Here is a 26,269-nt window from a genome sequence, read left to right on the forward strand (position 1 = left end):
GCTGTGACGTAAACAAACATTCTTTACCATGGAGGGTGGTGAGTTGAGGAGTTGAGCACAACTGACACCCAGTTACGACCAGAGTTATTTCGTTTAGGATATGTGCACCCTGTTTCACGGTCTAAATTTGGACACAGCATCATCAAACCCAACTTTAGGTTTGCAATCTGATATGCAATCTATTGATTTTATTGTCTGTCCTGACTGCTACATATTAGCATTGTGTGTTTTTAATAGAAAAGTGGTTTTGGAACTCTAACAACTTTGGCCATATTTCATGATTGTACATGAAACTTCTAAAGTAAAATATATGTTTGTTTGATCATATGAAGTCTCACACATAGATTGCTCAAGGTATGGAGAGAATGAATACTGATCAGCAGGTCTTTCCATAGCTTAGTGACCGAGGGCCTGGTTTGTTTTTCGGTAGCCAGGGTACTCAGTCACAAATGTGATGGATGTCCTGTCCGCCGTATTACAAGTGCTATAGATACAATGCACTTGTAACACAGTGGATGAGATGTCCGACCTGTTTGTGACAGAGTTGCCCGCCCGCCGAAATCTAAATCAGATCCTAAATGTGTTAAGCAGCAACATCCACAATGTGGACACTTAGGGGCTGATTTAGATCTCGGCGGGACTACGGTTGTCCTGTGACTGCTGTTTCAAGTACTCTGCCAAGCTGAGAGCGGTCCATCCGTTATATTTAGATGTTGGGGCAATAGACAGAAGACTGCTGCAGCTTCAGTTTTCTGTGCTGGAGAACAGTACTCCGTCACCGTCAAGCTGGCGGGTTTGCGCCAAATCGATTTTTGTTCCCGTTGTGCTGGTGGTGTCCTAACGCTGCTTGCTAATGGAGTGAGTTCCTAGTGGAGTTAATACTGGTAAGGACAACTAAATATTGTGTCAATACACATACGTGTCATGTTTGGATGAAAAACATATGTAGGCAGTGTGTTATGTCCCTTTGTGTTACTTATTGCATGCCACTCACACAACATACACTTTTGAACGCCCACCCACAGGCACCACTAGCATAACATTCTCAAGCACCACAACAACAAATATCTGTGTCAATACAGGTGTGTTCAATTTTCCTTGAAAAGTAGGAAAATGAACATTACTGCGTTACACCTAAGAACAAAATAGCAGGTAAAAGCAATGCAGAAATACACAAGGCTACAGCAATTGTCAGCACACGATCCATAGTAGAACAATTGTGCAAGTAACTTACCTTCGATCTCTGAGTCATTTGGCATTGTGGTTGTGTGGGAGAAGAAAAGGAGGGACCTGAACGATGGGGTACAAGATGGAAACGGAAGCAAGAAGCAGGAAAAATGGTAAGTTCTTACCTCATTTCCTTTGATTCCACCAACTCAAAGTAGGAGGGATTCCCGCCACAGTTGCCTCAACAGAAAGGCACATCTTAAACAGCTCGGCAGGACTCTTGGCTGGAGTTCCGCCACCATCCTCATCTGCGTATGGCGCCGTCGACATGGGCAAAGATTACTGGCAGCGGCAGCAGGACTGTGGCGGTCTTTCTCCCATGGACATGCCAACTTCTAAATCTGATGGAGAAACCGCCAAGTCGTGGGTGGTGAATCTGGCGAAAAAGAGACGGCAGGACCTTTACCGCCAAGATCTAATTCAGGCCCCAAATCTTTGAACACATAATAGCAAAATAGGTTCACTATCCCAGGGACAGAAAACTAGTAGCAGGAGAAGTGATCAAAAAGACAGAATTGATCAAGGCTATTGAACATTTTGTGCATCTGGCGAATAACCTTGTAAAAGGTGGGTAAAACCTGCATAAATTCACTTAAGGAGTTTTTTTCGAAATAATGATGCAAAAAAACACTGACTGACAGTGATACCTTGCAGCTCCTGCATCAGTGTGTATCCTGCGACCATTGTCTGTTAGGCAGGTGTTAAGGCATCTCCTACAAATATTGCAGTCAGTGTTTCAAAATCTAAATGATTTAGAACTTCTAAATGAAAATGAAGCAAACTGCAACAAAAATGAAGCACTGGCTGAGAGAACTTAAAATAATGTAGAGGGGAAAGTCTAATGGCAAGAGTGATGGAGGGTCGGGAATTTTGCAAAATGTCTTTTCAATGGTGGCAAAGCATGTATTCTCTTCCTTATACAATTTGAGCTTAGAACACTATTTTATAACATCCAAAAAACAAACAGAACAATTGCTTTGGAGTACTAAGGATGACAGTAACATCAAAGCAAATTTTTTGATTGAGAAAATACTGAAGATAGAAAACTGAAGGATATGTTAGCAGCCGCGGCCCTTACAGGTAAGAGCAGTGGGGCTGGGTGAGGGTGGATTTTGACAGACGATCACCTGGGAAAATAAAATAAATAATTAATGTATTAATTAAATAAATTACCCCCCTCACCCGGTCCCACCGCCCTACGTCTCTTACCTGTACAGGCCGCTGCTGTATGTTAGATGCAGATTTTGAGTGTTTAAATAACACAACACCTACAAAATAGTCCTGATTGTGAAAAAAAAAATGCTTGCCAAAAAGTGTGATAGTTGAATTCACTTTTAGATTCCAGGAAGGTCTTTGCTTGATTGCTAATATGATTTTTTCATATGGAGTGGGAAACTTATAAGAATAAATTGAAAAATAAATTGAAATTCCTTAGAAACAAATAACCTTGTATCTTCCTAACTTCTGGTTGCACTACTGGGCACTGTAATAAAACAATATTAAGCATCTCAAACCACACACATGCATGGAGATGCATGAGAGAACTCTTTATAGAGAGGGATGCTCTCGGAGACATTGAGGCAAACAGTGCATCAAATTGAAAAAATATTCTGAAACATGATGTAAAGCTTATAGAGAGTTTGAGATTGGTTTCATCTTACGTAATTAAAATTCTAATAGGTTCTCGCAATGGGATACGGGCAACAGACTTTGAGGCAGTTTGGACAGAGGAAAGGGCACTTTAACATATCTAAAGGGCTCATAATATATTTATTAAAGAGATGTATTGTAACTCATTTCTGAATTTGAAGAAGGTAAAAGAAAGTTGTGTTTAACAGGAAATGGACTGCACCTTCCTCTTTTCCTTTCTTGATTGCATCCCCTAATTATGATTAGAATAGTATACTAAAACATATTAATAGAGCCCCCCCCATGGCTGCTTGTGTGTGACATTCTGGTGAGGTGTGTGAAATAACACAAAGCACACTTAATTGTTAAAAGACTGTACAGAATTGTGAGGGAGTTCGAAGATTCCCAAATGTGTACTCCATGAATTTTCAAGAAACCTGGCGACAAAAAGCTATTTGGCCTATGTGCAAATGGCAAACATCTGGTTGTAAATAGAGTGGCAGAACTATGATTAAACCTTAACTTTTGAGCTTCAGTCTGCAATCACTTTGATTTCATTTTTGTTCTTGTAACTGTGGCATTTACCCCTAGGGTCACCTTGATGCTCTTGGAATGTATAAAGAACCACACTGAACATCTAAAACCCAAGTTATCTGGACATCTAACAAATAGAATGATCAGAATAAAAACAGCATCAAGGATTTTCAAAAATCTAGGTGGTTGTGGAGAGAATGAATACGGATCAGCAGGTTTTTCCATAGCTTAGTAACTAAGGACCTGTTTTATATTTCGGCGGCCAAGATACTCGGTCACAAATGTGACGCATATATCGTCTGTCGTATTACAAGTGCCATAGGCTATAATGCACTTGTAATACGCCAAACTACATATCCGTCACATTTGTGAAGGAGTATCGCATCCGCCGGAATCGAATTCAGAACCTAAATGCGTTAAGGAGCAACATCCATCTTGGGGACACTTAATCTTTAAACATAATAGCAAAATAGCTTCAACATTCCAGAACCAGAAAACTGGTAGTTCTATAGGAGGAGAAGTGATCAACAGACAGAATTGGTCAAGGCTATAGAAAATTGTGTGCATTTGGCAAAGAACCTTAAAATAATAACTTAAATGCACTGAAATCAATGATGTTCGCGCTTAATAAAATGTTATAACATAACATAACATAACATTTACTCAAGTTCTTTATCTCGCAGGCTGAAAAGTTCTAGGTCCTCCACAGTTTAAGTGATACGTTCCTGGGGAGCCGTGGTAAAAATTCCAATAGTCAATTTGGAAAATGACCGAGTGTCAGAGAGAGAGCACTAAAGTTGGAGGTGGAAGCATCTTTGATTTGACCTTTGAAAACAAAGCTCCTCGTCCAGGAGAACTCCCAGCAATGTTACCTAAGTTACTAGTTATCTTGTGGACCGTTTAAGTTAAGTTAAGTCCACTTCCTGTTTTCATGGTACGCTATCCACGAATTAAAGAGATCCGTGATGGTCATATGAACACCAATGGAAGCAACAGAATCTTTAAAGTTGACTCATATGTCATCATCATTTTAGTTGTGATAACATACTCAAGTCATTGTTTGATTCCGGCTTGCTCAATATTGCAGCCTAGGGAAAGTGTTGCATCAAAACATAAAATAAGTCTTCTCCTTTCTAAAAACAAATCTTATTAGTCAGAGGGATAGCTATTTTCCATGGTGTATGCATTACATTCAGGGCCGGACTGGAAACTTAAAACAACCCTGGCAAAAATGTAAAATTCAGCCCCCATGGTCAGTCGGGCAAATGCGCTAGAACAAGAACAACTCTTTCAAGTTGTGTCCGGGATCTATAATGAGCACCACCATTCCTAGAGTCTCAAACCGGCCTCCAAGATTCAAGACCGGCCTGCTAGTACTCAAGCCTGCTGAGGAATTGCCCCCTTGCCCAGCTGGCCAGTGCGGCCTTGTTTACATTTTGGCTTCTAGGAATTCCTACAATAAACATTCTTGTTTTGCTGCCAGTTTGCCATCTGTCTAGGGATTTGTACCTCTTTAAGGAATACTAGAAGTAAGTGTGAACCAAGGCCATCTCAGTTCAGCACGTATTTGGGCGTCTCTTAGTAACATTCACAGATCATTAGAGAAAGGTAGTGTGCTATAAAGCACAGTGGACATAAGGGTTGCAGATTTAAATCAGCACTGCCAAACTGAATACATTGGCTAAGTTAATTCAACTTTATGTATGGGAGGGAGAAGTAGAGGATTTCCGAAGAAGACTGAATGACTGACAAACTTGTAAAGAATTGATCATTTTGAAAAGTTCTGTCTCTTCTGGTGAACTTTCTTGGTGCCTGCAGTTCAGTGGTTCTCTGGCCTCACAAGGACAAACACATAAAGATGGAGGATGGCTAGTGACAAGCCATCTAACAGTAGAAAATATCTGTAAACAAAAGATTCTACAGAAGGAATAAACAAGTGGCACCTAACACAGATTGCAGGAAAGCAGCTGAAGCCAAGCACCTAATCCATATGTGGAAGAGTTACTATTACCTTCTTCAATAATGCCTCTCCTGGAATAATAGCACATATGGTTTAGGCATACGCTGTTGGGCCGAGGTAAACCTTCCTGGTTCACTCCTGTTGTCCAGGGCTAGAAGCATAGTGGTTTGCAGACAATTTCTGTCAGCAAGTTAGTGTTGTGGTTTCTTCTCAGTTGTAGAGGGTGTTCTCTGACGTGGCTAGAAGCAATGCTGGTGCCGTATCTCAATCTTCTTTGAACTTCTTATGGGGTGTATCATAGGATACACAAAACATCAGTAGAGCCTTGAGGTGAACCACTTCAGAAACTATTTACATCACTGCTAAAAGTAACAGTGTACAGCCAACAAAGAGACGCATGATCTTCGCCTCTTGGCGTTCACTGCTACTGGTTGACAACTACTGCAGCCTTGAGGAAACCTGAAAGAAGTGCATTGTTGATGGGTGTGAAGCAGAGTTAGGCCGGGACCAAAAAATAGCCACAGGCAGCAAAATTAAAACTGTTACTGTCACCGATTATTATTCGAAACTTGTTGCCACATTCAGTTTCGAGTACTTGTGAGGAGCTAATCCAGAATTTTTTTGGACAAGTGATGCATTTTAACATTGTGCAAAAACGGATAAGGTTTTAAGAAATGTTTAGGGGAGTCTTGGGATTATGTGTGGAAGAGTCTTGGGGGAAATTAGTGGCAACACGTTCCTCCTTAGCCACTCAGCAGCTCATATCGACCAAGAAGAGAACCAGCAGTGGCCTTTTGGGCAAGCCCTTCTGCCTGGGGCCTGTTTGTCAGCTAGGTAGGACCAAGTCTGGTATGGAGTCCTGTGGTTAATGGGATTCTTTCTTGGGACATCTGGGCATGGTGCCAGGTAGAAAGAAGACTAGGCGCTTCTTGCTTCTTAACTCGTGCAAGCTCACACAGTCAAAACAATCTGAAATCTGCATCTTCACCTTTCCACTTCTTCGGGTCTGTTTCAGTCAGTCTACCAATCAGCCTTTCCTACTTACACAGTGAAGTGCCGGGTAGGTGACTCGGAACGCAACTTCAGTGAAGTACCTAGTCCTTGGGGATAAAAGCGCCCAGTGCTGTACACTCACTCCTCGTAGCGGCGTTCACCTGTTTTCAGGGCCGGACTGGCCATAGCGGGCACCGGGCAATCCCCCGGTACGCCGCACGGGTGGGCCGGTTTTGGGCCGTTTTTCTTACAGGGCCGTTTTTGCAGCATAGCTACAAAATCGGCCCTGTAAAACAATTGGCCGAAAACCGGCAGCACCGGCAGCACCTCAAATGCCCCCCCAGTGGGGAGGGGAGGCCGGCCGAGTACTTTCCCAGGGCCGGTTGTGGTTCCCAGTCCGGCCCTGCCTGTTTTCTTACCACCCCCTTCTTCTGAAAGCAAGGATCTTCTTAAATGTCAAGCAAAACTGGCAGTCGTCAAGACAATTAAACCAAGAGATGTGTGGTGGCCAAAACAGAGTCAAGATCCAATGTTCTAGATGCTTTGTGGAATAGACTTCTTTCTCCGTCTGATCAAAGCAAGAACAAAGCTTCCGTGTGTCGGGCAGGGCATTTCGGTTCCTGAGCATATACAAACAGTAGTTCGACAAAGCCTGATGTCAATGCAGGGCTCTATTTACTGCCAGCCTTCGTGTGCTCTTGGCATGCTAGTACGTTGGTGCCACCAGGGCTTTAAGTGGGCCGGGTCTCACTGGTGCTGAGCACCAGCAGTTTTTATGTCTCGCCTACTCTATCCCATTAGGGATTGAATAGGCGAGATTATAGTAAGCAGTCCGAAAAGTCTACCTAGTGCGGATCGCGTACAGTTCATGTGAGGCAGGCGTGTGAGGCAGGCGCGTGCACATCAAACACCATCAGCCTCGGCATCAGACTTCAAAGGAAGCCGCTCGCACACCACCATTTGTCTGAGGCTCGGCATCAGACTTCAAAGGAATCCGCTCCCCGCCCCCCCATCAGACTTCAAAGGAATGCGCTCCCGCTCCCCCGCCACAGCAATGCAGAGAGCTTGGGTTTTTTTGCATCCATTTTGCAGGGAAGCCGCGTTTTGTTCGGCGTTCTCTGCACCTTTCTCGTTTAAATTTCTGAACAAAAGTGAAAGCCTACCGTTCGTGCTTACAGTAGCCTTGCTCCACAAATGCTGTTGCTGTGTTGCCATCTCTCTAGGGACACTCAGCTTGAAAACACTCGACTTGCTAGCTACAATGCTACATCCACTATGCTTTGCGTCGATCCCTCACAGACTGTGCTGACTCTGCCTCTCCTGATTCTGAAACTGACCAACGCAGTCACCACGCAGTCTCTCCAGAGTGATACCGCCGCCCAACACCAATTCCCCAGTAGGGCTGAGCCAGTTGCCGGTTCAGTGCCCATATACCTCACCGAGGTGGAACAAGTTGCAGAGTTTTGTCACTCTCACCTCCAATCCTCACTACCGAGTTTTTATTCATCCCATGCTTGTTTTTTTAAATTATTCCTTTGCAGCCCGGCCGCGCGGCCAATGCTTGTTTGTAAAGTCTACACTGTATTGTAAGGCTGATTAGTGGGTGGTTTACTTAATATAGATATATTTCTAGCAGTTTGACTCCATCATAACTCATGCCAGCCCAACTCTCGGCAACAAGCACTTGCACGCACATTAGGTTTAGGTTTAGTTTTACCTGTCCCTCTCTCCATAACACGCATCAACAAAGCAATATCTGTCCTGGCATTTTGAAAGAGAGTTGGCTGAGCATGTACAATGGTGTGCATGTTACCTGTGTTCATTCGCATGTTTCTGGCTTCTCGGAGTATGCTTACTCTTAAGTGTATTCAAAATTATTTACACAAGTGCCATGCTACCTCAAACCTATTGACTGCAACATTATGACCGGTGTTACCACCTTGAAGCAGAGGAAAGGATTATTTCAGAATGGGCCATGGATTACCACCCATTGCCCACAGTACATCAAGAATTACCACCATTCTAGCTCAAGTTGAAAAGACATGCCACTATTCTGCTACAGACAACATTGTACCAGGGGTAGGCATCATGTCATGGATGCCCACAGGTTGCAAACAATTGCCATCTTTGTGCCAGGGCCATCATTACAATGGGAGTAGGTAGAGGACATCATGCCATGGATGGCCACAAGTTTGCTAAGAATTACTATCCAAGGGAAAGCATTTGATCTGAGTGGGCACACTGACATACCCACACCCATGCACTCATGGACACCTATGAGGGCACACACAAACATATATATAGCGTTGATTCATTTTGTTTATGCTAATCTTCAACTGTTATCCTGGCTCCTGCTCCTGTCCTGACCACACACCTTCGCCCTCACACACCCTCACTCACCCTCACACACCCTCACTCACCCTCACACCCCTCACCCTCACAACCCCACACCCTCACTCACCCTCACACCCCCTCACCCTCACATACCCTCACCCTCACACACCCTCACCCTCTCACCCTCACACCCCCTCACTCACCCTCACACCCTCACCCTCACACCCCCGCACCCTCACACCCCCTCACTCACCCTCACACCCTCACCCTCACACCCCTCACCCTCACAATCCTCTCACCCTCACACACCCACCCCCTCACACACCCTCACGACCCCTCACCCTCACTCACCCTCACACACACTCACACACCCTCACCAGCATAGCATAACAAAACATAGCATAGCATAACAAAACACAGCATACCATAGCATAACAAACCATAGCATAACAAAACAAAACATAGCATAGCAAAACACAACAAAGCATAGCATAGCATAACAAAACACAACAAAGCATAGCATAACATAACAAAACATAGCAAAACAAAACATAGCATAACATAACAAAACATAGCATAACACAACACATAGCACAACAAAACATAGCAAAACACAACACAACATAACACAGCTTAACAAAACATAGCATAGCAAAACAAAACATATAATAGAATAGCAAAACATAGCATACCAAACACAACAAAGCATAGCATAACAAAACATAGCATAGCAAAACAAAGCATAGCATAATAAAACACAACAAAACATAGCATAACATAACAAAACATAGCATAACAAAGCATAGCATAGCAAAACATAGCATAACAAAACACAGCATAGCATAACAAATCAAAGCATAGGATAGCAAAACATAGCATAGCATAACAAAACATAGGATAGCAAAACAAAACGTAGCATAGCATGCAGCATCACTCCGCACCACCGCAGCATCACTCAGGGGCACCACAACATCACTATGCGCTACCACAGCATCACTGAACGCCACAGCATCACTCATTCGCCATCACAACATCACTCAGCGCCACAACAGCATCAATCTGTGCAACCATTCAACAACACCTGGTTCAAATATGTTCTCTCAAGGTTTCAAGCTTTATTACAAATGTAACAAAAAGATGTTAATATTTCACTTCTGTTCTTGGATTTTCGTCACAATAAAATACACTGAACATAATCTTCACAAAAGTTATTTACAAAACTTTAAGCTATTGCCATTATAAATTACAATAACATCTATTTAAGTATTAATTATTGAAAAAAAATTAAAAGCCATTGTTATTTGTAATATCAATACCTGTAAGTCACGTAAATACAACACATATTCCATTACAAATGCTATAGGTGTCACATTTGCGAAAGTTATAACTATTGGCATTGTAAATGACAACGCTATTAATTTAGCTATTTTCAAAAACAAAACATAAATAAAAAAATGTGTCATTTACAATATCATTAGCTCAAACTTTCCTAATGCGAGACCTATTGCATTGCAAAGGCTTGTTTAAAGGAGGCCTCGAAACGGGTCTCTGTCGGGCTCTGTTTTGTGCCCTGGCACAGGTGCTTCGTTTTTTTTCCGGACTGTGGTGACAGTAGGCACATCGCGAAGTTACGGCATGACGTCATGCCAGGGAAGTGTTGTAGGGGAAGGGAAATCATTTAGAGAGTCATTTTCTCTCTGGATTTCCCTTCACTTTTTGAAACTCAGGAGCAGCAACATTGTCCTGGTGTCACCAAGGCTTTAAGTGGAAGCTTTTGCAATATTATATACAAGCCATTGTTGCTTATTTATCTTATGCAACTAACAACCATTGACAAAGACAATAGTCCTGGCTTGTTGTAGGTATGATGTTACTTGTATCATATATGGGATGCAATGACAGAAACAGCAAAATACCAGTCGGGCGGCACACTATGCTTAGCAAAGATTTTTAGCTTAGGTGTTTTAAGCCACGTTCTTAATTACATTTGCCACGCCCCTTTGAGAGACCCCTCAGTTTTTTCATCCCACTTAAAGCCCTGGGTGCCACCAAGAGGGGCGCCAAAGTTGCCTATTTTGCAGGCCAGTGGTTAGCAACTTGTCACTTCGACAGGGACAGCAAGCAACAATCACGGATTCTAGATGTCTGTTTACGCTGTTTCCACTACCCTCACTCTGAATTTTTGTAATTAAGGCACTTGATGAAAAAAAATGCTTTTTTATAAAGCAAGTCAAATGGATGTAAACTAAGAGATTTCATAAATGAGAAGTTTCTCAGACTGTACATTTTCTCGGTTGCTATGGGAAGGCTGGAAACAGACCTACTAACGCAGTGTCTGATTTTTAGATTAAATAAACAGATTAATTACATGAAAAAGCTCAGGGCCCAGAGTTTTATTAGAACCCCGATAATAGTGCAGCCGAATGTCGAGGTTACTGAATACCAAGTCTGTCTGTCTTGGTTGCAACTCATGCCTCTTTTCTTCCCCCTCACTACACTTCCTGTCTCTTTACCACACAGTTACAGCTTTTTTTCATCCCTGATTTCTCACTTAGCTACTTTCACTTTCTACTCCCTCCTCCCCCCCCCCTTGTTCTTCCTTTCTCAGTCTTGCTGTAGATTAGTGTCTGAAGATGAAAAAAGGCCCTGTCCCCAAAAATTAGTGCCCCTGCAATCACCGGCGCAAATTAAGCGATGACGCAAAGACTGGGCAGTGCCCAGCAACAATGGACATCTAATGTTTCAGGAAATGCTGAACGTTGATGTTGCACCGTTTACCCCTTGTCATCAGACGCCTGCTTATGAGAAGCACCGCTTCTTGGCGCTTATAAGCGTCGCCTCCATATACCGGGCACCCATTCTATTCTTTCCGGGCCATAATCATATCAGTAACGCTGGCGCCCGGGTGCCAGCCGACTGCGTGGTTCTTTGCTTGTTTTCTTCTCCCGCCTTTTCTTGTGGAGACATTATGCTGCTAATGATGCTGAATAAAGCGAGGCCAAACAAAGCTAGAGAGGCTCTTCACGGCTGATCTCAAATTGCTTTTGTTACTTACGTTTCCAAGGCAACCCCGGCGAGTTAAAATGGCACGGTCTGTATTTACACGGGGCCGGGAGAATGGTGAAGCGCGCGGCACTCTGCAATTATCACGCTGTCTTCAGGGCGCGAGGAGCCGTTGCCCAGTGCATCCTGGGACGAGACGGCCAAAGCTCAGAATCAGATTCCGTATCCGGCAATAAAAGAGAATACATTGGAAACAGCAGTTAATGTCAAGCGAGGACATAGACTTTGTGTAACATTTGTCTGCGTAGCATAAAAAACGGTAGCTAAAACGAGGGGGAAATGTGAAGCGAAGTTAAAAAGTCACAGAAATTTGCAGCCCTCAAATTTAGGGGGGCCAGACAGAAATATGGGCTGGCCTGGCCCTGCTCGGTCCCCCAGTAGCTACGGCCCTGCATCATTTCCAGACATTGTTTTGTTTCTGCAAGCATTTCATCTTTTTGTTTGTTGAAGAAAGCGTGACATGCTTTTATGGTAGTGTAGGCAGTCAGCAGGGGCGGCTGGTGACATTTGAAAGTGGAGAGGCGTAAACTAATTTGCATATTGCACCGCAGCGATCGAGCGCAGCGAGCGAGCCCGAACCACCTTGCATCCATCCATACATCATTCATGCATCCACCCATCTATCCACCCACCCACCCTGCATCCATACATCATTCATCCATCCAACCACCCATCCATCCATCATGCATCCACCCATCATGCATGCATCCATGTATCCATCCATACATCATTCATGCATGCATCCATCCATCCATCCACCCATCCATCCATCCACCCATCCATCCTGCATCCATACATCATTCATTCATGCACCCACCAATCCATCCATCCACCCATCCATCATGCATCCACCCATCATGCATGCATCCATCCATACATCATTCATGCATCCATCCATCCATCCATCCATCCACCCATCCACCCATCCATCATGCATCCACCCATCATGCATGCATCCATGCATCCATCCATCCATCCATCCATCATTCATGCATCCACCCACCCATCCATCCATCCATCCATCCATCCACCCACCCTGCATCCATACATCATTCATTCATGCATCCACCCATCCATCCATCATGCATCCACCCATCATGCATGCATCCATGCATACATCCATACATCATTCATACATCCACCCATACATCCACCCACCCATCCTGCATCCATACATCATTCATTCATGCACCCACCCATCCATCCACCCATCCATCCATCATGCATCCACCCATCATGCATGCATCCATGCATCCATCCATACATACATCATTCATCCATCCATCCATCCATCCATCCATCCATCCATCCTGCATCCACCCATCATGCATCCACCCATCATGCATGCATCCATCCATACATCCATACATCATTCATGCATCCACCCATCCATCCACCCACCCTGCATCCATACATCATTCATTCATGCATCCACCCATCCATCATGCATCCACCCATCATGCATGCATCCATCCATACATCATTCATGCATGCATCCATCCATACATCATTCATGCATCCACCCATCCATCATTCATGCATCCACCCATCATCCACCCACCCATCCTGCATCCATACATCATTAACACACTGTCCTATCTCAAGTCATTTGTGCAAGCTAGTTTACTGGAACACCGAAAAACACACTCTTACCTTGCTGCCGGTCCCGCACACGTCACAGGCTCACAGCGCCCCTGGCCAATCCTGGCGCCAGGGGCACAGGTACCCTCTCGCCCGCAGCACGCCCATTAGGGCTCCTGATGGGCATGCGCAACGCCGCCAAAACACAAGTGCGCATGCGTGGGCACGGGTAAAAATTCACCCTCCGTCCCCACGCATGCGTACTTGTGTTTGCCGTCCGTACAATCATGTCAATGAATCAACATGACGCCCGCCCGGCGGTCTGACGTCATGTTGATTCATTGACATGATTGTCATGAGGGAGCTGCGGGCGGCGTCGGGCAGGGGGGGCTACGCCCCCACGCCCCAATGGACGAGCCGCGCCTGGCAGTCAGCCGTTTTAAACCTCAATAGGTTGCTATAATGCGGGCCTCACTCGCTTCACGAAACACAAAGCGTTTGTTTAATCGGTAATGGATTTCTTACCTACAAACAGTGCTTAATTTGTGCCGGTGTTTACCGGTACCGACTGCAACTTATTTTTCTTTATCAGATTTTGAACGGGAACAAGAGAGAGGCATAAAAGGAACAGAAACATATCAACATAGTGATCTAGGTTGAAAAAGAAGCTTCAAAAGAACGCTAATAAGAAAAGAAGAGCAGGCTGGCACAGCAAGGCTAGGCGGCCTTGGCATTCGATAACCCCAGCATTTAGCTAAAGTTTGTGGCCCTGCAATTTTCTACACATTATGCACTGCCTGACCGGAGAGACGCATACATCAGGGCCTGTCCTGATGTTCCAGTCTCACTTCATTCAAGTGTAAACTCTACTCTGAATGTGAATCAATGAGTGCTTCTGCCAGGAGTGAAACTATGAGAATAACTGTATCATTGCTCAGCCCCACCCTCTTCAACATCTACATGAGCCCCCTCGCGGCCATCGCACGCCAACATAACCTCAACATCATCTCCTACGCCGACGACACCCAGCTGATCCTCTCCCTCACCAACGACCCCGCCACCGCCAGAACTAACCTACACGAAGGGATGAAAGACGTAGCCAAGTGGATGATGAACAGCCGACTGAAACTGAATTCAGACAAGACGGAAGTCCTCATCCTGGGATCATCACCCTCTGCCTGGGACGACTCCTGGTGGCCCCCTGCCCTGGGCAGCGCACCCAAACCAACGGACCACGCACGCAACCTGGGCTTCATCCTGGACTCCTCCCTCTCGATGACCAGACAAGTCAACGCCGTCTCTTCGTCATGTTTCAACATCCTACGCATGCTCCGAAAGATCTTCCGATGGATCCCCACCGAAACCAGGAAGACGGTCACCCAGGCACTCGTCACCAGCCGACTGGACTACGGAAACACCCTATACGCCGGAACCACCGCCAAACTACAGAAAAGACTCCAACGCATCCAGAACACCTCCGCTCGACTCATCCTGGACATCCCCCGACACAGCCACATCTCCGGACACCTGAGAGACCTGCACTGGCTCCCCGTCAGCAAGAGAATCACGTTCCGACTCCTCACCCACGCTCACAAGGCCCTCCACGACCTGGGACCCAAATATCTCAACAACCGCCTGACCTTCTACACTCCCACCCGCCAGCTACGATCAACCAGCCACGCCCTCTCTGCCGTTCCACGCATCCGAAGAGCCAGCACGGGAGGAAGATCCTTCTCCTACCTGGCAGCCAAGACTTGGAACTTCCTCCCCGTCCACCTCCGTCTGACCCAAGACCACCTCTCCTTCAGGAAGCAACTCAAGACCTGGCTGTTCGAGCAGTAGCGGACCCCCCCTCCCCCAAGCGCCTTGAGACCCTCCGGGTGAGTAGCGCGCTATACAAATTTCTTGATTGATTGATTGATTGACTGTCCCTATAAAAGATACACACCTTTTATTCCACTTGTGCCTACCTATTCTAAGCTGGGTGTGTTTATTTGAGAACTAATTTTTTTAAATAAAATGGTTTCCTGCACCTTAGTCAAATGTCTTATTTCTGTTCGATTAATAACTGTCTAAATAGACTTGTTATTTCTGTTTTGTTCTTCTACTCCTTCAAAGGACTTGAGCGGTGGTTTCCAAAATTTCAGTCCATGAAAAAAGTTAGCGCAAGAATGGTGACTTTCTCGTATTGGAGAATAGAGGATCGGCTGAAAAAAGAATACGAACACTGCCCATAAGCTGGAATAGTGTTGACCAGTCAAGTTAATGTTACAGCATATTACAGACACAGCTACTGTAAACACACACATTTTTTATTCCATGAAAAGTACTACTATTCTGGATCCAAACCTTTGCATGCACGATAAAGCACGTCAGATGCATTCATCTGTACGAGACACCAAGGTCCATAGTTACAGGTAAGTAATGTTTTCCATCCTGGGGTGAATAACATAAAGGGACGTAGGCACTGATGTCTTAGTGTGCTGGCCAGACATCCTTTTTTAAAGCTTAGACTGAAGCTGCTTACTTACTAGCTGACACCTTTACATTTTCTGATATGTTTCTCTATTTTTTGATATTACAATGTTTTATTTTATTTACTAAGATATTGGGCTGCCGTTTAAGAAGATAAAACTCTACAGACTAGGTAATACATCCAAGCACAAATTGACAAAGCCAATAGGTCTGGCTTTTTGTCATTGGAAGAGTTAGGTAATAGCGGGGCACAAGTCCTAAAAAAAGAAGTGGGGGGACGCTGTCACCGGAAGTGACGTCACAGCAGGAAGTGACATCACGAAAGGTGGCTTGCACCATCGGGCTCATTGCCTCCCCTCGCCCACCCCTAAGATGCGATTGGCATCTGCGAAGCCAGCGCGTGTGCTGCGTCCTGTGAGCTCCGATCTCGTCACAGAGAGGGCAAAGAGCGAAGTCTAGCTGTTTGGCAGGGGGACGGCGTCCACCCGGTAAAATAAGTGGGGGACGCCGTCCACCCGCGTGGTACCCCGACTCAAGCCCTGGGTAATAGTTGGATGACTGTGTGTGTTGTTCCCTTCTTCCCTAGAAATTGTGTCCCACAATCAAGCAATGTTCTGACCTCCAACAACATAGTAGTTGGGAGAAGGACTGCATACCAGAGTAGACTGCATCAGCAGAGTTAAACTGTACTCCAAGGCCCTGACAAAGGGTTTAGGAGTTATCGCCCCTGTTGTATAACGATACACCAGAGTACATTAAACCAGCACCTATCACAAATTTTTAGGAAATAAGATGCAGATTTTGGTGTTTAACATACCAAAATATGCATGGTACGTATATGCCATACACATTTCCCCAGTAAAATTTCTGCAGGTTAGGCCTGTCAGAATTTAACAAAGCATGAGATATTTAGCCCATCCGATAATTATCGTATGCATTAAATACCTCTCAACTTGTAATTCTGACCCAGGCATAAAAAGGGTGTTTACCCAATGGTCAGAATATAACGAGCCACTCGTAATCAATCCCTGAGAGAAGCATGTTATGAAAAGGAGTCAGAAGATGCAGTTTAGGTTGTAAAAACTAAAAAAGAACTAATGGTAAAATATTGGACAGTAGATACTTTTGACAAAGGGACAGTATTCTTATGCATCCTTAAGAAAGCCTTGGCGCACACACCTTTTAATTTGTGACCAAAAAAAGCTGTAATCCAACAGCATATCATTATAACAGCAAAGTAGTCCAAAGGAACATGTTTGGCGTTTAGTAAATAGCACTGTTTCTTAATACTAAGCTAAGGCATCCAAACAGCAAGCACTACCTCAACAAACCATAAACCCACAATTCAATAGTTGTTTCAACAAAGTAAATACATAGAGGAGCATGCACTGCCTCTAGCATAACAAAAGGACTACTTCAGCCCCACCACGAAAACCAAACGAGAACACAAATTTCATCTTTCCACCACTGCTTTGGCCAATGTGATTGGATGACTGTATTGATTGTATGATGCTTCTGAATTCTCGACTTCAGACCTTAGTAATGTTAATGTTCTGTTGCTTTAATTGTAGGCGGAAGAGGCGAAATTTCAACAAACAGGCTACGGAAATCCTGAATGAATATTTCTATTCCCATCTCAGCAACCCTTACCCCAGTGAGGAAGCCAAAGAGGAGCTAGCCAAGAAATGTGGAATCACAGTCTCACAGGTTAGTGGTGGTGCAACAGCTGTCTGGGCTTAAGAGTGTTCTAGTTCAGGAATCACAACATTTTTCAGTGACATTTGTGTGACCAAGTGGCGAATCCCCTTTTCCAGTTCTCAGCCTGGTGGAATCTACAATTGACAGTGTGCTGAGAATACTACTCCCTGTTTGGCTAGAGTTCAGTTTGACGAAGCATTTGTGGGGCTATGGCCATGATCCGACAACACATATCCATACACTACATATAATTAGATAGATGTATATAGTGAGCCAGTATCACAATGGATATTGTCATGACATGAATAGCCTCACAATTTCCTTGTATGTTTTTTGACCCAGCATGTATGGTGCTGGAGTAGTTTTGTGATGTCTCAAATAATTTGAAATAGCATAATTCTGAGTAGCATGTGGACCTTAATCCTTTGCAGACTTCAGCCTGTAGACTGATGTAGTTACATAGTTCATTGTACCTCATACAGTAGTTAAAAATGAGTCAGCTGAAGTGCAATCCAAATGGATGCTGTGGTAGGGGGCTCTTCTAGTGGTAGGTTACGTCAGCTCGTTGAGTCCGCTACATCGTGTCTACATTGAATTTATTTGTACACTGTGAAAACTAAATATTATTTGGTGTAGTGGTAGTTCCCCTAAAAATGCATCAGGAGCCAATCAATCAAGTGGCTTGTAAAGCAGGACTAATCACCCGTAAGGGTCTCAAGGCTCTGTGGGCGGAGGTAACGATTGCAGATCTGTCACAAGGAACTGTGGTTCAGTCGAAGAGCCAGGTCTTGACGTCCTTCCTGAATTGGGGCAGTGACGGTGATTGCCTGAGATTTAGAGGTAGGAAGTTCCAGGTCTTTGCTGCAAGGTAGGAGAAGGATCTACCCCCGGCAGTGGTCTTGTGGATACATGGGATGGCCGCCAGGACCAGTTGAGTTGAGCGGAGGTCTCTGGCGAAGTAGGAGTGAGGTTCTAAAGAAATTGCTTGCTATAAACTTTTTGTGAACATTTGCAGTTGCACAATTTGTGGGATGGTATTCTTTAATGGCTTGCAGAGTAGGAATACCTAGAAAGAACATTCGAACCATCTGGAAGTAAATGAAAAAGTGTTAAACTCTCTAAAGCTAAGTATTGCTAAACCAAGATATGTAAGAAAAATCATGTTAAATCTTAGAATATTTTTGACTGTAGAAAATGCTGCACTTCTGCGACCACGGTTGTAATCTGAGTTGAGCTATTTCGAGGAATTAAATCTGTTATTTGTTTTATTCTATGTGATTATTTTCTTATGCAGTTTTTAAAACTTCTGTTTGATAAAATAACACTGCCAAAACTATCAGTAAAAGGTTTACATGTTACATGTTAAAAAGTGCTAACCTGTTTTTGTACTAAAAAAAAAAGTATCCTATAAAAAAAGGAAAACGTGAGCATTTATTTTTTAATCTTTAAAAGTGTGAACAGCAGCATGACAATTATTGTTTCTTCCAAAGGAGATAACACATCAAAAGTTAAATAACTGACTTTTTTGGACTCATCTTAGGTATCAAACTGGTTTGGAAATAAGCGAATCCGGTACAAGAAGAACATAGGTAAATTTCAAGAGGAAGCCAATATTTATGCTGCCAAAACAGCTGTCACTGCCACAAACGTGTCCGCTCACGGAAGTCAAGCAAACTCACCCTCAACTCCCAATTCTGCTGGTTAGTTTGTTTTTTTTCGTTTGTTGCTGTTTTTTTATTTGATTTGATTTTCGTCGTTTCTTATTCTTTAATATTCTTTTCATTTTCCAAATTCTGTTTGTGTCCATTTTATTTTTCTTCTTCCAGACGATGTGATCATGGTGTTTTTAAAGTGTCTTTTATTTACCTTTTTGTTTTATTATTCTTATTTTATTGTTTTTGTGGGACGGGGAATCTAAATGGACGAAAATAGTAAACAAGCCTGAAATTCTGGAAGAGAAATTCATTGTGCAACATAGCTTATTTTTGTTTATTAAAACTAAAAAGGGGGCTGGCTGGTTGTTGGGGAGGAATATTTTTCACCATGATTGCTTGGATACATCTTTTATACTCAATTATCAATATACAGATGAATAGCATTACCAACTCACATTAAGAGATCTAAAAGCACTGGTGTAAAAATGTACGAAAGACACCAATTCCGTCTATCATGCACTGCTCTGTATTCATTGTGGTATACCAGAGGAACTATATGAAAATACCAGAAAGTCATGTGTTTCGAAAATCATCACCATCTGAGAAAGAATCAATCACCGCAAACTGCTCCAAACCAAGCAACCAAATGCTTCTAGCACCCATGCTAATACACAGATGAGTTTTATGCTTTCGAAGAATTAAACCTGATGCTTCCTCAAAGAGAATTCAGATTGTCATCTACTCAACCTATGTTCAGCGGATATCTGCAAAATTTACCTTGGCACAGAAAGCACCCCCACTCACTATGTGTCTCATCCAATGCAGAGCAGTTGACACCAACTATTTACCCTTGAAAACTCAAAGCTGTAGTTTTGCATCCAATATCTATCTAGTAGATAAGCTCTCCAAGATGGAGGTCACAACTAAGCGTCTTACCCACCAGAAAACACACAACCTTCTGCATGCTTGTCAGCCTGTTTCTGTCTTGGCCGCAGAATATAATCAGGCCTGACATACATCAGAGCAGTTTGTTCCAGTAATGCTTTAGTTCTCCAATATTATTTGTTTTCTTCAGTCTCCCAAGAGCAAGATATTGTCACACTAAGTACTAGTCTTTCATTTTTCAGCCATGGACTCCTCAAACAATCGACCTGTTTTCTTCTCAGTTGACAAAATCCACCCTGCATTGTAAGATCTGGCAGCCTTGTTTGCATTGCCACACCTTTCTCCAATTCTCTTCCAGATCACTCATGACTTCATTTCTTTTGCCAGCCACAGACCACTACCATATTTTCATCAATTGTCATGTACACCATTAATTAACAAACCCACTTCAACATGAAATACACACAGGCTAACACACACACATCATTTTCCGAGGCCTTTTCAAAGATGCCCCACTAGGTGACTCAATAATTTGACATTGATCATCACTGGTAAAACAGAACTGGGGTTAGTGAAAACATATTTTGAAACACTCCTATGATCATCTTGGCCCTGCATGTTGCCTATAGACTTCATGGGCGCAGCAAAAGGCTAACCATTCAGTATTCATACTCTATGTCTTCTCCCCCTATAAAAGGAAACTCAATTTGCACAGGATTCTCAAAAACGACATTCATCCACGTGCTAGCACTGCAAAACGTTGAACGTAGATCTATCTGCAATTCCCATCAGTATAGGCAAGTCGACCAGGCTGTGCCCTGAAAGAGAGCAAGCAGATTGGGGCGTTCTCTTCTTCCTACAAGGCTCTCCATTAACCCTCAGACTGTATTTTCTAAATGGACTAACAACTGTACTCTGGTCTAAAACTTTGTGCGTGTCACCACTGGTAAATTACGCCTAATTTTCAAGGTCACTAGGAAACGCTCCTCTATATTGTTCAATGTCAAAATGTGCAGCGGTTTAGACTACTGGGCTCGACTCTACCTCGTGGGTAGGTTACACCCCCCCAGCAGACTAGAGCAGTCATATAAACCTGGTCAGACACGCTGAACAAGTAGTCTGGTAAGGTAGACTAACAAAAGAACTTCACAGTGGGTTGGCACTGTACGCCCACAGGTAGCGGCAATGCCAGATTTTAGGAATGGCCTAGGCATATCCAATTTAGGGGCAGTCCTCACACACAACACACTTAAATTGTTCTCAGAGCTCAAAGAAGAATTTGGCCAGGTCAATGCGCAATTTTGTAAATTCGTACAACAAAGCATGCACTATACCCATATATACGCCATTTAGATTCAATGCCCAACTTTGACCCTTTAGAAGACAAACTCATTATTGAAGATCTCCGGGACAAAAATAAGATCTCCCACCTACATAAATCCATCATAATCAAGGGCAGCTTCGTTATGGCGGAGGAGTGTCGCACCCCTGCTGAGAGGCAGCAGAGGTAAATGTGAAAAATAAAATGATAATACAACTATTTTATTATCATTTACTTTTTCTTACCTTGCCATTGCCAGCTGATTCTTAGGGCTGGGACATCCTGGGAGCGTCACTGCATCAGCAGGAGTGAGGAGGAGTGGTGGGGCACTGTAAGTGCGCATGTCGGTTTGGCCGCCTGCCTTAGGATGGCCAAACTCACAACGCCATTTACATTTCTCAACCCAGCTGGGTTGCACAGCCGGGTGGAGAAATGGCACAGGCTCCCTGTGCCTGAGCGAGCCTCAAGTCAGCCCGTTCAGGCCAATCACAGAGCTTCTCTCATGCTGGTACCAGCATGAGAGGAGTGCAGTGATTTGCTCCTGGGAGCCCGTGCAGTGCACCAGCGTCGGGAGAGGAGCTTGGAGGCGGCGGCTGCAGCGGCAGGTAAGTGAGCTAATTTATTATTTCCTCCTCTTCCCCCCTGCGCGTTCGCATTGCCCCTCCAAATTAGAGCAGGCGCCACTGAAGATAATAAACATACTGTAGACATTGATCCGCTTTCCTGCGGCAAGGTAGACTGCCGTAGGTTGGATGGAGGGCTAAGTATGCAAGAGTCACTAGCAGTGCCTAGAGAGATCTTATTAGGGTCCAAATTCCACTTTATATAATTTAGGTACCTGCATCATTCTGAAATGCATGAGAGCAAACCCCTGTTGCATTAAGGCCAATTCCTTACCCTTGTGTCTCAGATGTGAGAGTGACAAAGGAAACCTGATACATATAATCTGGGGCTGTAGCACCCTGAGTGAGTTTGGGGAAGGGGATGGGAATGAGGGCATACGCATTGCGGTTATGGACAAAATCATCTTCTTAGACCAAAGTGATTTGTTGAAAATCCTGAAAGACTTGGACCTTACAAGATACCAGAATATATATATATATATATATATATATATATATATATATATATATATATATATATATATATATATATATATATATATATATATATATATATATATATATATATATATATATATATATATATATATATATATATAAATATTTTTTGCAGTTTTATATAGCGCGAACTTGACCGGAAGGTATTAGAGCGCTTTACATGAGCACCAGTTTCATTACAGATGGACACATTAATTTTTGGCATAGGGAGATGAAGTGATTTGTCCAGAATCACCGGATGCTTGAGCCTCCTGCCAGACTCCAAACTGGTTCCCCAGCGTCAAAGTTGGCTCGTCTAGCTGTTAAGCCACATCTTCTCCAGTCTGGTAGTGGCAAAACTGGACATAATCCAAAACTGGCATAATTCAATTGCACCAAGTGCTGAGAAATGGAAATGTGGTCCCGATTAATGTAGATTGTTGGAGGGGCCTATATATGAGGCAAGGAGATGCTCTCAAAAGCATGATAACATCTGGGGGCATGGGCCTAATACCGGGGTTTGGTAGGATAATTGAAAATCATTTGTCCTCAAGGAACCTGATTTTTCAGCAACTGTGTGCGAGAATAGCTTCAGTATATGTATGCATAGCTTGGGATATATGCCACACGGACACTGGATATTTCCTGTTTGTTAACCTCATGTCTTTATTGGTATTAACAATCGTTGTTCCTGAACTATTGCACATGTATCAACATCCTCCTCTTTTGGTGCTTCATTTAGTTCTGTTCCTAAAAGTGTAATGGAAACAATAAAATATACAAACACATCTATATAAAACAAACTTACAGCAGTGCCGATCTCTGCTGCAGAAACAAGCCTTTACTGAGCTTCTCAACTCATGCCCTTTTTCACAAAACAACTACATTTCCCTCTGCTTCTCTCAGACTTTTAATGCTATGAGGCATTCAAGTTGCATTGCAGGTGAGCCTTACAATACTGACATTTGTTTCCGATTGGTTAAACTCATAGATTTGACATGCCTCCTCCAAACCAGGAAGGGTTGCTCTAGGTCATGTTTTAGGTGCCACTTCAACCACCCATCCCTACAAATAAAATTTACAAGACAAAAAATAGAAATATACAGTTCTGCTAGTTCCACTAAAATGGGTTATAAAATATTTTCAACCTACCTTGATGGCTAACTAAGCCTGTTACTGCAAGCTTGTCGCTCTCACCCTCGGTTATCCTAGTCACTATTGTCTTGTTTGCATGTTGTACAAATTGCACTGCCTTTCCCAGGATGCTTTGGGTGTGAGAAGAAGTTAAAAGATGGACCAAAACCTGTAGGATCGATTTCAGATTTGGGGTTCGTACCCTTTTGATTAAACGTAGAGATTTCAGTTTTTGATCAGTCAGGAAGCCACATATCATAACTTGACAAGGAGTGCCCTTGCACAGTTGTGTGTCTTCGTGTGACCTTGGTGGGTCTTAACGGTCAACTACAATATAATCTGGTGTAGGAACAAAGCTTGCTTATAGATATTGTTTGCCCGAAAGCTTTGTAATACCCAACCCCTCGTTTGTCACATTTGATGAAGTGTAGGGCTGACGAGAACTGTCTTCTTGAATTATGTACCATCAACACAAAGTAGGACAATGGGCCAAGATACAACAAAGAGGAATTTCAAACTTCCTGTTGTTCCAAACCTGGAATAAATGTTATTTCAATTACATCTTTCTGTACATAAATGATGGGCTCCTTAAAGTTACCCTTAAACTTTGAGAAACGATTGATGAAATCATTATCTTTAATCCCCCAGGGCACCATATCCACTGCCGCATTCTAGCATCTTTCAGTTTTAGAAAAAAATCATCACTTTTAAGGCTGGGTTAATGTTTCTTTTGTTTGTGAATCGGGTTGAACATGAGGAACATCTACAGATTTGACATATGACGAATTCAGGGAGTTGTCCATTGAATTTAAATTTGTGAAATATATTTCTATTGTAAATCCGTTTCAATTGGTAAGAAAATTGAAGTTTATTTCGAGGATCAAATTTCTTATTTCACGTATTTGTTGGATTCCTGCCAAACAGTAATTAATATTTTCACACATTAAGTAGATATGTTAGAAAGTGATTTGCTTTTAGGTCTCATGGCAAATATTATACAGCACATTGTGGTGGTTTACAATCCATTGTGAAGGGAATAATGGACCGCAATCTTTTCATCTTACTTTTGTATACATGACATTTATCATCTCTTCTTATTGGAGAATCAAACTGAGATGCATAACTGATTCTAGTGATTGTCATGTTCTCACCATGATTTGTGGAATTGAACACTATTGCAGTATTTCAGAGCAGTTCACACTTGTTATCGGTCCAGACAGACTTGTCACTCAGCTTTCTCAGAAACTGACGACCTCTCTCCACTCCACTGAAGTGGTGCAGTCTGAACTTTTATTTCTCTGAAAGAAATTCACCAGCCCTCAGTGTGTGTACTTTTAAGTTTTTACAATTTTTTAAATATCCGATTGTCTTCAAAATACACATATTAAATGTTGGTGGTATGACGGCATTGTAGTGCACATCAGATCACAGTCACTCCCACTTCCTCACTTCTGTATAGTTCTTGCTTCATGTAAATGTGTAATTTAAAATGATTTCCTTTCTCTGAACTACTGAGTAATGTGTCTGCCCTAAACAAAACAGAAGAAATTCTGACTAAAACTCTCTCAATTCCAGGAGAATTAGGATTATGCTCACTTTAGAAATTATATGGTTCCTGTGCTTATTTTGTAAAAAAAAAAAAGAATAAATACCAGGGCTCTCGTCAGGAGGCCACTGAAGCTTTCACCACATATTACCTCTGCTATGCTGCCAATGATAGTAACAACACAACTACTAACCACCACACTCCTACAAGTGTAACAATTCAGACTATTTTAGGCCCTCAAAGGTATATATGAGTGGCTTGGGTGGCAGGTAATAGTCATTTTTTTTCACAACAAATAAGGTAATAGTCATTTTTAATGTATATTGAATTAATAATTAGTTGTTGTTGTCATCATCTCAAAATTCGCCAGACAGCGCCTCTTGAAGCAGACTGTTACTAGCGCCGGTATTGACAATTGCGTGTGGGTGCCGAGCACTGGAATCCACAGGTTCGAATTAAGCACTGGGTGGTTCTATGCTACACTGGAAAAAGAAATTTGTCATAGAGAAAATAATTCCACCAATTCCCCTGGATTTCATGTTGGCAGTTCTGTAGCTGCGTTCTACCAGTCGTCTTGTGGTTTTGGAAAATAGTCCTTTCGAAAAGTCACAATCCCTTTTTTTGAGCAAGGTACAGGCAATGGCATTGTTCATTAGCCAGATTTGCTAGCAAATTTCAATCGGCATTTCCAATGGACGTTCAAAAACTTTTGAGGCCACGGAAGACAAAAACAGAAACACTACTGCATTTTGTGGAAATGAAACCCGATTTGTAGTCTCAGCCACACTCTGCATGTGTATTTTACACAGGTAAGATGTGTTAGTCATGGAATGGGAAGGGTGGTTGTAAGTTGACAAACATGTTTTCAGAATCAAACGTTTTTTATTGAGCAGTATAGTATCCCATAACACAGCTTGGCTGCCTACATCCATCGACCGGCAGAGCACAGTCCAGCAATATTTGAACACAGCCTTAGGGCCTACACCCCTAGGGGCGACCCGGCGAGGACAAACGAAAGGCCAAGCGGAGCAGCTAGGCCTACCATTGATACTGCATTTTATAGAAAAGAACCAAACAGTGACATATAAACAGAAAACCATCGAAGTTACCACAGAGCGCCAGAATCATATCTAT

At 43.1% G+C, this 26,269-nt stretch overlaps 1 protein-coding gene across 5 annotated transcripts in view; it reads left to right on the top strand.

Moving 5' to 3' along the window:
* Positions 1 to 26,269, top strand: part of PBX1 (PBX homeobox 1) — a 437,616-nt gene that overhangs the window by 318,292 nt on the left and 93,055 nt on the right. For 4 of the 5 annotated variants that reach the window (XM_078641368.1, XM_078641347.1, XM_078641363.1 and 1 more), the window contains exons 5-6: positions 17,368 to 17,503; positions 19,035 to 19,194. In XM_078641368.1, the coding sequence (XP_078497494.1) occupies positions 17,368 to 17,503; positions 19,035 to 19,194 (296 nt within the window). The remainder of the gene's footprint in view (positions 1 to 17,367; positions 17,504 to 19,034; positions 19,195 to 26,269) is intronic. The other variant, XM_078641356.1, reaches the window with a different exon arrangement.

Source organism: Lissotriton helveticus, chromosome 1_1 (assembly GCF_964261635.1).
Source record: "Lissotriton helveticus chromosome 1_1, aLisHel1.1, whole genome shotgun sequence".
In the NCBI taxonomy this organism is placed as follows: Eukaryota; Metazoa; Chordata; class Amphibia; order Caudata; family Salamandridae; genus Lissotriton; species Lissotriton helveticus.